General features: G+C 35.1%; 1 protein-coding gene across 5 annotated transcripts in view; it reads left to right on the top strand.

The window, feature by feature from the left end:
• Positions 1–13,573, top strand: part of BIRC6 (baculoviral IAP repeat containing 6) — a 222,709-nt gene that overhangs the window by 151,864 nt on the left and 57,272 nt on the right. For all 5 annotated transcript variants that reach the window (XR_013337241.1, XM_077772791.1, XM_077772792.1 and 2 more), the window contains exons 62-65: positions 829–1,129; positions 4,290–4,507; positions 8,631–8,795; positions 9,899–10,067. Coding sequence is in view for 4 of the 5 variants with exons in the window: in XM_077772791.1 (XP_077628917.1) it covers positions 829–1,129; positions 4,290–4,507; positions 8,631–8,795; positions 9,899–10,067 (853 nt within the window). In the remaining variant the exon portion in view is untranslated. The remainder of the gene's footprint in view (positions 1–828; positions 1,130–4,289; positions 4,508–8,630; positions 8,796–9,898; positions 10,068–13,573) is intronic.

A 13,573-nucleotide genomic window follows, 5' to 3' on the forward strand; every position in this document is an offset into this window, starting at 1 on the left:
TGTGTCTCTGTGTCTCCCTCTCCTTATAAGGATAAGTGTCATTGATTTAGGGTCCACTCTGATCCAGTATGATGTCATCTTAACATGACTACATCTGCAAAGACCCTAGTTCCATTCTGGTATAGATTAATGAATGAATAAATAGGTGGAAAAGGCGGGAATGCTTTTACTAGAGTTCTGGCCAACTAGTAAATGTAGAAAGAATGATAGAAAGTCACCAACTTGGCAACCACTGTAGTAATTATATTTCAGGCAAGAATTTTAAAAATGCAGATTTTTTGAAGTTTGGTGAGAAAGTAACAAAATATTTATGTAGCCTCAAAGACTCTGTTGGCATATTCTTAACTAATTACAAAAAATAAAATAGTGACTTTACTAAGTTTAAAGTAAAGATATTTTGGGGCGCCTGGGTGGCTTAGTCAGTTAAGCGTCCGACTTTTGCTTAGGCCATGATCTCGCGGTTCGTGGGTTCGAGCCCCGCGTCGGGCTCTTTGCTGACTGCCAGCTCAGAGCCTGGAGCCTGTTTCAGTCTGTGACTCCCTCTCTCTCTGACCCTCCCCTGCTCACGCTGTCTCTCTCTCTCTCTCTCCTAGAGATAAATAAAACATTATAAAAAAAATAAAGATATTTTGCAGATACCATTATACTCCTGATATCATTTAATTCCTGATATTTAGAAACTTTTTTAAAAAACATGTCCCTTTATTGATCCTTTTATTCCTATATTTTATTTCTATATTTTATAGAGAACATTTAAAGTCAAGTCTTTAATTTGAACCTGATGTTAAAACACACAAATAACCAAACAAAAAATTCCTTTTTCTTTAGGTAAGTGCTCCAGTTGTAACTTCCACCACTCAGGAAAAACCAAAAGATAGTGATCAGTTTGAATGGGTGACCATTGAACAATCCGGGGAATTAGTTTATGAAGCACCAGAAACCATTGCGGCTGAACCTCCACCTATCAAGTCAGCAGTGCAGACCATGTCTCCCATACCTGCCCATTCTTTGGCTGCTTTTGGATTATTTCTTCGTCTTCCGGGCTATGCTGAAGTGCTACTGAAAGAGAGAAAACATGCCCAGTGCCTTCTTCGACTGGTATTGGGAGTGACAGATGATGGAGAAGGAAGTAAGTGTTTAAAATTGTTAAATTCTAAAGTGTTAATTCTAAAGAAGTGTTAAATTAATGAAATTTAACAAAGGTAGGTTGCATAAAAGTTATTCAGATCATTGCCTGTTATTTATTGTTTATTCATGGTGAAGCTCCTCGACGATTTGTTATTGGTTGTTTCATTGTAACGATACACATAATAAGTCCTAAAGAATCTTTATTTTTATTTCTTTATTCATTCAAAATATATTTGCTGTTTATAAACTGTTGGGCATCATTGGAAGCATTTAAAGATGAAGCAGGTATTGAGACCTAATGTTCTCCTATTCTCCAGTAATAGCAATAAGAAGCGCATATAAGTGTAGACTTAGGTTACAAACGCTTTGCCAGAGTTACAGTCTTGTGTAGGCTTACAGGTATGAGACTGTTTCCTTACTACCCAGCTATGTGAAAAAGTGGCGTATTAGTTTTTAGTAGGGCATTGAAGGATAGACTCTATTTAGGCCAAAATGAGCTAGAAAGATGATTTGAGCAGCATTTCTGTGTTCAGATTATGTTGGAGAGGATAATTTAGCTGATGAAAATTTGCATTAAAAGCAACACTGAGTGTTCATTTGAAAAGCTATTATTACTGATAACATCATGGAAAGTCTTATTAAGAACTTGAGATTTTGGGGCGCCTGGGTAGCTCAGTTGGTTAAGCATCTGACTTCAGCTTGGGTCATGATCTTGGGGTTCATGGATTCAAGCCCAGCATCAGGCTCTGTGCTGACAGCTCAGAGCCTGGAGTCTGCTTTGGATTCTGTGTCTCCCCCTCTCTCTGCCCCTTTCCTGCTCACACTCAGTCCCTCTCCGTCCCTCTCCCTCTCTCAAAAATGAATAAACCTTAAAAAAATTTTTTTTGGCTTCAGATTTTATTCTGGATTAGTAGTGAAGATTTATTAAAATACATAAACCAAGTCATGATATGATTTTTTTTACGAAACTGAATCAGGAACCAATATTTAGACTAAAGAGAACAGAATGTGGAAAATAAACATTACGTGATAATTATAATAATATTACAGAATAATAATAGAAAGCTGTGGTGATTGTTTGCATTAGGCTGACAGTTTTATTTAATATAAGGAAACATTAAAGAAAAATCATAATTTAGGATAGCCTAACAAGTAGATTTTCTAAGTTTACAACTGTGATTCTTCAGTTAATGACCATTCCATTTGAAAATTAATAATTGTTCTTTATTTAAAAAAAATTTTTAATGTTTACTTTCTTGAGAGAGAGGGGGAATAAAAAAAGAGAGCAAATGGGGAAAGGGCAGAGAGGGAGGGAGACAGAATCCAAAACAGGCTCCAGGCTGTGAGCCATTAGCAGAGAGCAGGACGCCGGGCTTCAACTTGTGAACCATGATCATGACCTGAGCCGAAGTTGGACACTTAACCAACTGAAACATCCAGGCGTCCCTAATTGCTCTTTATTTTAAAATCACATGGTTTCTATTGGAGGTGAATTCTGTTACATATTAGTTAGAAAGAATATTAAATCCGTACCACAAAGTATATTTAATAAAAACTGTATGAATTTGAAACTATTGAATGTTCAGAGTACATACTTTACCAAATAAAGCACATACTTTTCAACGTAATTTCTTATTTGATGGAATTCTTCAAAAATGGTGATATGATTGGGGCGTCAGTCAAGTGTCCGACTCTTGATTTCTGCCCAGATCATGACCTCGCAGTCTGTGGGTTTGAGCTCTGTGTCAGGCTCTGGGATGACCGTGTGGGTCCTGTGTGGGACCCTCTTTCTACCCCTCTCTCTGCCCTTCTGCCCGCACACATCTGTCTCTATCAACCAGTCAATAAATCTGTCTTTGAAAATGATGATATTATTTTGAATATTCTTGTAATAACTTCCTTTTTTTTTTAATATTTTATTTTTTTCTGAGAGAGAGACAGTGTGAGCAGGGGAGGGTCAGAGAGAGAGGGAGACACAGAATCTGAAACAGGCTCCAGGCTGTGAGCTGGCTGTCAGCACAGAGCCCGACGCGGGGCTTGAACCCACAAACCGTGAGATCATGACCTGAGCCAAAGTCGGACGCTTAACCGACTGAGCCACCCAGGCGCCCCTCTTGTAATAATTTCTTAAATTACAGCTTCTACATACTGAGTAGTCCTATCTGTTTGGTTTCATATGTAAATTATATACCTATTTCATTAGATCAGGAATTTCTAATTACTTGAACTGATTTTTTTTTTTTTTTAAGTGTTTCTTTGAGAGAAAGAGAGTGAGAATGAGCATGCTTATACGTGCACCCATGGGCGAGTTGGGGAGGGGCAGAGAGGGGCACAGAGGATCTGAAGCGGGCTCTGTGCTGATAGCAGCAAGCCTGGTGGGGGTCTCACAAACACCGTGAGATTGTGACCTGAGCTGAAGTTGGGTCCCTAACTGACTGAACCACCCAGGCGCCCCTGTTTGATCTGATTTTTTGATTTAAGTAGATAGAGAGGGACGAACCACTGTATTATGGGAGTCTATTATAGGATAATAGGTGTAACTCTAAGCAGAAAATTACCATTAATGCCATTTCAGATTTTTTGTGTGTGTGAACGTACAGTGAATGTTTTTTAAAAAGTATAATTCTGATACCTGTTTCTGAAGTGGTTCTCTTCCACTATTCATACAGCAGTGGTTTTGTTTTCTTTTTCTTTCTTTCTTTCTTTCTTTCTTTTTTTCATTTAACATTCTAGCTAGACATAGTAGAAAACTGTATTACATACAAACCAAGTAAAATAGTTTCACTCTTTCATTATCTGTTCTTGTTTGAAACTACTTCCAGGGCAATCAGGTTACTTATATACTGTTGTAAGGAACTTCTAATGCTTCTATTTTAGTTGTTAGGTTTTAGTTCTGGGTTATAACAATCTTGACATAGGCTATGATTATTAATTATTCTTTGAATATATCTTGGTTTTTATTTGTCTACATACATGAATGTCTTAAAGAGTTTTCTAGACACTTATTAAATTTTAAGATATTCTGTGGTCTTTGGATTGTTTTTTAATAAATTAATGATATAATTTTCTGTTACATTATCACTGTTAATTTGTGACCCTGAATATTGTTCCTTATTGTGTTCTTAAATATTTTTAATTTTGAGTTTTCTTTTTTAATCTAGGTCATATTCTGCAGTCTCCATCAGCCAATGTGCTTCCAACTCTTCCTTTCCATGTCCTTCGTAGCTTGTTCAGCACTACACCCTTGACCACTGATGATGGTGTGCTTCTAAGGCGGATGGCATTGGAAATTGGAGCACTGCACCTCATCCTTGTCTGCCTCTCTGCCCTGAGCCACCATGCCCCACGAGTTCCCAACTCTAGTCTCAATCAAGCAGAGGTAGGTTGAGTTTTACTTACGTTATGAGAAAAGCCAGTTAAATTCATGGAGTTCAGAGTAGGGTTTTTTCTGAAATAATATTTCAGAGACTCCTGTACATCTTTTTTGGTTCTTAAACAATATTTGAAAGAGAAACTATGAAAAAAATAAAAATTAAAAATTAAAAAAAAAGAAAGAGAAACTATGAACTAAGTGTTTTCTTCTTTATTGGGTGCTTTAAGGAACCATAGGTTAACCCATCTGCTTGAAAAACAAAGATTTAAAATCTTAAGGAAGCTTTCCCATTTACCAGGATGTGCTGAATTTATACTATGATCTCTCTTCATTTTCTTTCTCAAACCTTAGAATCATACTATTGAATTGTTGCCTCTAGCTAGATAGTAAAACAAGGGAAAAAGAGAAAGAAAGAAAAAAACCTGATTATTTCAAGATGATTTGATTATGTTTTTGGAAATTTTTTAAATACTTAACGGTATAAGTTTAATGAGGGTACAGTATCCAGGTTCAGTATTTCAAAATAAGATCCTTCTGTATTCCATCAAGAAGCATAAAATAAGCTTTTTCAAGCTATTTTTTAGAAATACCAAAAAGAGAAAGTATCTGTGAATGAACCTGAAAAAAATATGTGCAAGACATTTACACATGAAATATGTGAAATTTTTTAAACACTAGACTTTATAATCTGAGGTGTGCTCGTGTTTATTTCCATGGGCACAGAAAATATAACAGTTTGAGAATATTTCTCCTATTTTTTAAGTTTTATTACTTATTGAGAGAGGGAGAGAGTGCACAAACAGAGGAGGGACAAACAGAAGAGTCAGAATCCCAAGCAGGCTGTACGCCATCAGTGCAGAGCCCGACATGGGGCTAGATCTCATGAACTACGCGATCATGACCTGAGTGAGATCCAGAGTTGGATGCTTAACCAATTGCGCCCCAATAATATTTCTTTTCAAGTTGATCTGTATGTTTGATGAAATTCTGGATGTAATTTGGAGGAAACTGACAAGGCAATTCTGACATGTTTTTGGGAAAGGCAGAGGCTCAAAAATAGCCAAGGCAGTTTCAAAGAACAACATATCTTATAGGCTTATACTATCATATATCAAAATTTGTTAATAGTTTGTGTTATTAGTACAAGGAGAGATAGAAGCCCAGCAAACAATGGACTTAAACCCTTGTATATATGATTACCTGGTATGACAATAATAACTGCACAACATAATGGGGTGAGTATGATCTTATCAATAAATGATGGGGGAGTCAGCTATTTTTGTGGAACTAAAATGAAGCTTTAAACAGTAATGGACTCTGTATGCAAAAATTAATTCTAACTGGATGATACATATAAATGTATGTAACACACAAAATATAACAGTACTCTTTTATGGAAAAAATATATGCATACTTTTATGATCTTAAAGTACACAAAGGTTTATTGAAAAGAATTTTTAAAAAGCACTGTCCCTTAAGGGGAAAAACATTGGAAAACAACTATGTTAAAATTAAGAACTTTTTTCCTCAAAAACTATTAAGATAGTGAAAAAGGAAAACATAGAATGGGAGGCTGTATTTGGGTGTATCTGATAAAGAACTTATCTTCAGCATAATTGGAGAGCTTCAAAAATTTCAAAAGGAAAAAGCAGAAAATCTCATAGAAAAATAGAGGAAAAACTAGAATGGGCACTTCATAAGAGGGGCTATCTAAATGTCCAGTGAATGGGAAAAGGTGATCTATTTCTTTATCAGAAAAGCACAAATGAACACCTTTAATACACTAAGACTCCAAACCAATCCGAAAGTGTAAAATTTCAAAAACCACAATGCCAAATACTGTCCCATCATCATTTGTCATAATTTGACTAAAATGGATACAGTAATGAGGAGACGGTAAAAGATCAGCAAATTGTAGTCTCCTATATAACGGGATAGTATAATGGAATGTAAATAAACACCTACAGCCAACTACACATAACAGCAGTGATAAATTTCACAAGCACAACTAAAATGCCACACACATGGTGGAATTTATACAGCATGATTCCATTGATAGAATGTTCATAAATTAGACAAAATGAAACTATAGTGGCTGGAGTTTCATGCTTTGGTGGTAAAAGAGTAAGAAAGCATGAGTATAAAAATTGAGGTTTTATAATTAACTTTGTGGAGAAATTGAAGGTTTGAGAAATAAAAGATGGAATTATGGCAATTTCTTATGTGCAGTGATGTAGTTCTTGGCCTGCATGGTTAAATAGGTTTTTGCAGTTCATTAAACTCGTCTTTTTTTAATCCTGTGTATGTTATGCTTTATATTTACAAAGTTTTAAAAATCACTCTTTATCAATAATGTTAATTATTCCATACGTACTTTTTATATGGCAATGAAATTATTCATTTTAACAGTCTGTCTTTTTTTTATTTGTATATTAAATCTTTTTTTTTTTTTTTTTACAAATAGTTTATTGTCAAATTANTATACAGTTTATCTTATAAAAATGCTAAAAATGACATTTGAAGTCATAGATCCATAAAACTGTTTTACAGATCAATTTGTATAAAGTTTCATTGTATATAATATTCCTCTTTAGAATATTCTCATTAAAAGAATTGAAAGGCATTGGTATTAATTTTAAATTACCCTTGAAACTAATACTTAATTTCATATGTTTTGAAGGTGTGTAGTATGTTATATTTAATGAAAATTCTTTAAAAAGAGGATTCTTGTGGGGCGCCTGGGTGGCTCAGTTGATTGAGTGTCCAACTTCAGCTCAGGTCATGATCTCACGGTCTGTGGGTTCTGGCTCTGTGCTGACAGCTTGCTCAGAGTCTGGATCCTGCTTTGGATTCTGTGTCTGCCTTTCTCTCTGCCCCTCCTTTGCTTGTGCTCTGTCTGTCTCTGCTTCTCAAGAATAAATAAACATTAAAAAATTAAAAAAAAAAAAAAAGAGGATTCTTGTTATATAAATAATTTTACATTCCGCAAGAATAATAATAAAGAATTGACCTTTACAGAGTTTGAGGTTATGTTAATAAAACCAATGGTTGTAAGTCATTTTTTGTCTCTATACTATTCACTTTTTTAATATGTTCCCTATTTCTAAGAAATTTTTTCTACATATCACATTCTCAAGAAAGAAATTGAAAATTATTCCTTCTAAAAGTAGAAGGAATCTTACTTCCTGTGATTAAAGACATATGATACTATTAAAGAATTGAAGATGTGCTTTAACTAGGTTCATCCTAAGGGATCTGGCTCATATTTCTGTCCCTTTCACTGTTTGCTCTAATTTTTTGTCAATGACTACAAGTCTTTACCCCATGTTTTACTAATAAATATTTTTAAATTTTTATATGTTTTTGCTTAAAAAATTTTTTAGCGTTTATTTTTGAGAGAGAAAGAGACAGAGCATGAGTAGGGAAGGGACACAGAGAGAGGGAGACACGGAATCTGAAGCAGGCTCCAAGCTCTAAGCTGTTAGCACAGAGCCCGACGCAGGGCTTGAACTTAGAAACCGTGAGATTGTGACCTGAGCCAAAGTTGGACCCTTAACCAGCTGAACCACCCAGGCGCCCCTTTATTGATATATACTTAAGGGTAAGCGTTTGTTCTCCATTCCCCCCTGCCCTTAACCCCTGGCAACTACCATGTGTTCCGGCTCTCTGTATTTACCTACTCTGGGTATTTCATATAAGTGGAATTGTACAGTATGTTACTTTTTGTGTCTGTCATCTTTGACTTAGCATGTTTTTGAGGTTCATCCACAAAGTAACATATATCAGTACTTAATTACTTCTTATGACTGAATTAATTTTATTGTATGTAAATATCACAATTATTTATGCATTCATCCATCAGTGGTCATTTGTGCTGTTTTGACTTGTTGGCTGTTAGGAATAGTCTTGCCCTGAAAACTCATAGTCCTGTATGCCTTTGAGTGTCAGTTTTTATTTCTTTGGTCGTATACCTAGGAATGGAATTGCTGGGTCATATAATCCTTTGTTTAATTTTTTAAGGAGACTCAACTTTTCTCTATAGAAGCTAAATTATTTATGTTTGTACTCAAAAATATTTTTGAGGATAAGTAAAATCAAATAGTAAGAAATTTTCATTTTTTGTTACAAGCCACAGGTATCAAGTTCTCATAACCCTACATCAACAGAAGAACAACAGCTGTATTGGGCAAAGGGGACTGGCTTTGGAACAGGTTCTACGGCTTCTGGATGGGACGTGGAACAAGCCTTAACTAAACAGAGGCTGGAAGAGGAACATGTTACCTGTCTTCTGCAGGTATATTTACAGAGTTGATATTGTCATTGATAATAGTTAAATTATTTTTTATATTTGTATTGATGATTATCCAACTCATTCTCAGCTACTGTTTAAAAATCTATAATGCTCCTTGCTGTTAGTACATTGAAATACCACTGACAAAGATTGTTCTTCCCTACTTATAAGTCTAGGTTTCTTCCCTCTCAATTAGTTTCTTCACTGAGAGGCAAGTGACAAGGACGAAATTATCCAATAACTGGAAAATATACCATATTTACCTTCTTCTCATCATCACATCTAAAATGCTGTATCTGGACTCTTTTTTTTGAAAATATTTTATTTATTTATTTACTTATTTCTATTTATTTATATCTATCTATCTTTGTTCCTTGTGTTGTTTTATGACGTTTCTAGAATCAGACAAGTTGAACCACTATAGAAGGTCCCACAGTACCAATGAGAAGGGCAGGTGCTTAAATTATAGCTTTAGTCCCTGCATCAACTAATTGACTAAAATGAGTCAAGTCTATAAGCATTATTTTCTGTAATTCTAGAATGATAGGCTCATTTAAAATTCTAAGATCACTGTCAAACTGTAAACTGAATCTATTCAGTAGTGTAAATAATACGAGAATTGTGGCTAAGTTTTTAAGTTTGTGATCTTAGGTGAATTTTTTTCCGGTATGTTTAGTTATATACAGTGTAACATCTTGCAAAACACTTTTCTCTTTTGAAAGTCTGAGGGAAACAAGTCTTGTTTTCGAAACATAGGCATTGACTGACTTGAAAATATAAACTCTTGGAAATTAGATTAAATATCTAACAATATGTGGGCTTTTAAAGTATATGAAGCTAGGGGTGTCTGGGTGGCTCAGTTGGTTGGGCATCCGGCTTCAGCTCAGGTCATGATCTCCCAGTTGGTGAGTTTGAGTCACATATCTGGCTCTGTGTTGGCAGCTCGGAGTCTGGAGGCTGCTTTAGATTCTGTCTCCAACTTTCTGCCCCTCCCCTGCGTGTGCTCTGTCTCTCTGTCTCTCTCTCTCAAATATAAAATAAAACATAAAAAATTTAAAGAATGTGAAGCTAAAATCCAATTTAAACCCACTAATTTTTATTTTTAGGTTCTTGCAAGTTACATAAATCCTGTGAGTGGTGCAGTCAACGGGGAAGCTCAGTCATCTCATGAGAGTAGAGCACAGAACAGCAATGCCCTTCCTTCTGTACTTCTGGAGCTTCTCAGTCAGTCTTGCCTCATCCCAGCTATGTCATCTTATCTACGAAATGATTCAGGTAAATCATGTTGTCATTAGGCCTTTGTTTACTTTATTGTCTATTAAAATAATAAGGTTCACTTGAAGTATTGGTTTTATCCTTTCCCAGTATCTTTAGGAATGAGATTAACAGATCTATTTCTTAGAAATTATTCTGAAAACACTTAGTTGTTTTTAGGAGCTCCTAACTGGGCAACCTGTCTTGTCATCTGTCCTGAAACACAAAATGAAAGTTTTCATTATCCCTTTGTTTTAACCTGTGAATGTACTTTTTTAAAAATAATGTATAACTGAAAATAATAGGCAAAGGCTAGTAGTTTCATGACAATATTCTGAGCTAAATATGGTTGATTGAACTTCTACTCATTTTAATGATTTTAGTGTTTTTCTCAAACACTGTAAAATTTCAGATGATGGTAATTTCAAGACATAGAAATTATTATAGTCCATAGGTACTTGATAATAAGACTAATTTTTATAAATGCAATAATAAAAGAACAACAGGTATTTACTTTGCCAATACGCAACTGATCTTTGAAATTAGTTTATTTTTACCCTGGTGGTGAAAATATCTTCTGAGAAATGTATTCTTTTCCTAAATAATAATAGAAGATTATGTTCTGTTTACAGATAGTGCCAAGAAAAACAAGTAATTAAAATCACTTCCCTTTCACGAGGAACTTTTAGGTTTTTGTTTTTGTTTTCTACTATCTGTTCTTCTTATCTATGCCTTTTTTTAGTCATATTCTTATGAAAATAGACATTTATGTGTCTAATTAGATTATTAAGGAAGAATAGGTAAGGAAAGTGATGGTAAAAAATCTTGAACTCCGTTTGGTGCTTGGTAGTAGTATAATGCACTGTTGAAGATGGAAAAGCTACTTGTATTTGAAAAGGGGTAACTGCCCCTATTTTCTACCACTGTGGACATTATTGGGTTTCTAAGCATACAGTTCTCTAATCTGCCTTAAACTTCATAAAAATATTGAGATGATACATTATGTAGATTAATCTTTCTTTTACATTCACCTGTTTGATACATCAAATTGGTCTTTTTTTTTAAAAGTAGATGTCAGATACGCAGTGTATTTTTTTTATTAAAATGTTTAGAGGTATAAGCATTAAACTATTTTAGATATCAGTGCTGAAATTTAACATCGGATTGTGTAGAAAAGTGAGTAGAGTGGGATAAGGTTTTCTTTATCTCTTTCCACATTAAAATATTATTTAATTAGTTCTTTCACTTAAAAAAAATTTTTTTTAATGTTTTATTTATTTCTAGGAGAGAGAGAGACAGCGTGAGCAGGGGAGGGTCAGAGAGAGAGGGAGTCACAGACTCTGAAGTAGGCTCCAGGCTCTGAGCTGGCAGTCAGCACAGAGCCCGACACGGGGCTCGAACCCACGAACCGCGAGATCATGACCTAAGCGAAAGTCGGACGCTTAACCGACTCAGCCACCCAGGCGCCCCCTTTCATTTTAAAATGTATATCTTTTCAGAAAATTTAAAATTTTTCGTGTTCTATAATTCAGTCCTTGTGTAACACTGAACTTTTATGTTTATGGATTGGAGTCAAAAAGGAAATCCATTATTACCTACTTTTACTGTTTAAAGTAATGTATTCATGTAAGGTGTACTTTCTGGTAAGTATATGTGTGTCAATAAATAAACTGATTTTGCTAACCATATGGAATTAAGGAGACTTATTTACTGTATCTTGGAATTATTTTAGAAATTTAATGTGACAGATTAGAATTTGACCTTTCCTTTGTGACTATTTCTCTATAAAATGATATTTTTTAGCCGTAGGTGTAGAATTATGTGCTTGAACCTGGCACCTTGTCCAGTGGTATAATTGGAATTGGTACATCTATATTTGAATGTGGTTAAAAATTATTTTGAAATAGTACTTTAACATAAATTGATTGATGTAAAGTGACTTAGTTAAGGAGATCGGATAATTTGGTAGCACACCTCTTAAGTGATGTTTTAAATGATCAGAGAAAATTGTTGTTGATTTTGGGATATATTCTGATCTTTATCTTTTATATTTTTTTATTTGATACCGTTTCCAGAGATCTTCATTCATCTGTGTCTGATCTTTAGATTGTGAGAAAAGTATGCTCATTTAGAATATTCTAAATATGAGATGGTTTTCAGGAAGAAAATACCTTAGTATTATATTAGTAAATATGTTACTTATATAATCATCAATTTTGGTTAAATATTAGTGTTTTTTTTTAATGTTTTATTTATTTCTAGGAGAGAGAGAGAGAGAGAGACAGCATGAGCAGGGGAGGGTCAGAGAGAGAGGGAGTCACAGACTCTGAAACAGGCTCCAGGCTCTGAGCTGGCAGTCAGCACAGAACCCGACGCGGGGATCGAACCTACGAACCGCGAGATCATGACCTAAGTGAAAGTCGGACACTTAACCGACTCAGCCACCCAGGTGCCCCTAAATATTAGTTTTTAAGTAGCATTTTAAAATCTGAACAGATTACCTAGTCCAATTTCCAGTTTTGTCATTTGCCAAAGAATATTATTTTTGGTGGGATGCCTGGGTGGCTCAGTCATTTAAGCATCAGACTCTTGATTTTGCTTCAGTCACAATCTCACGGTTCAAGCCCCACGTTGGACTCTGTACTGGCAGCGTGGACCCTGCTTAGGATTCTCTTTCTTCCTCTCTCTATTCCTCCCCTGCTTACATGCTCTTGCTCTCTTTCTTAAAAATAAAAAAAATTTTAAAAAAAAGGAATATTGGCAAGTTTGGGGGGTGGGGTAGAGTAAAAAAAATCCAGTCTAGAATCATAATCTGTCTTCCTTAATCTGAAACAGTTCCCAGCTTTTCTTTGTCTTTCATAATACTGACCATTTTTATAGAGTGCAGGCCATTTATTTCATGGACTATCTGGCAAGTTGGTATTTCTGGGAGAAGTGCTAATAATTTCATTTGAGACATTATGTTTAAGGGATGGTTTGCTTACATCGTTAGCAGATAATATACAAAAACACAAGCATAATGCAATAGGCTCTCTTGAGAACTGTGGTAAAGTAGTACACATTTCCTTTCTGTTACATGTTTTGAAATGATAGGTCAGCAAGATAAGAAAATATAGAAACATACAGGGGCGCCTGGGTGGCTCAGTTGGTTAAGTATCCAACTTCGGCTTAGGTCATGATCTCGTGGTTCATGGGTTCGAGCCCCGTGTCAGGTTCTGTGCTGACAGCTAGCTCAGAGCCAGGAGTCTGTTTCAGGTTCTGTGTCTCCCTCTCTCTCTGCCCCTCCTCTGCTTATGCTCTGTCTCTCTGTCTCAAAAATAAGTTTAAAAACTATAAAAATTAAAAAAAAAAGAAAATACAGAAACATACAGTAGTTTATGCCCTACTTTTCATTGGCCTGCCATTAACTATCAAATGTAGTTTCTTACCCTACCCCCCTTTACAACCTCCTTTTTGTCCTTTTCTGGCTCCTAATATACATGTTAGATACTTGAAATCCTTGAACTTTTCTTCTTAATTATTTAATG

The sequence above is a fragment of the Crocuta crocuta genome, unplaced genomic scaffold (assembly GCF_008692635.1).
Source record: "Crocuta crocuta isolate KB4526 unplaced genomic scaffold, BGI_CrCroc_1.0 scaffold363, whole genome shotgun sequence".
Taxonomy (NCBI): Eukaryota; Metazoa; Chordata; class Mammalia; order Carnivora; family Hyaenidae; genus Crocuta; species Crocuta crocuta.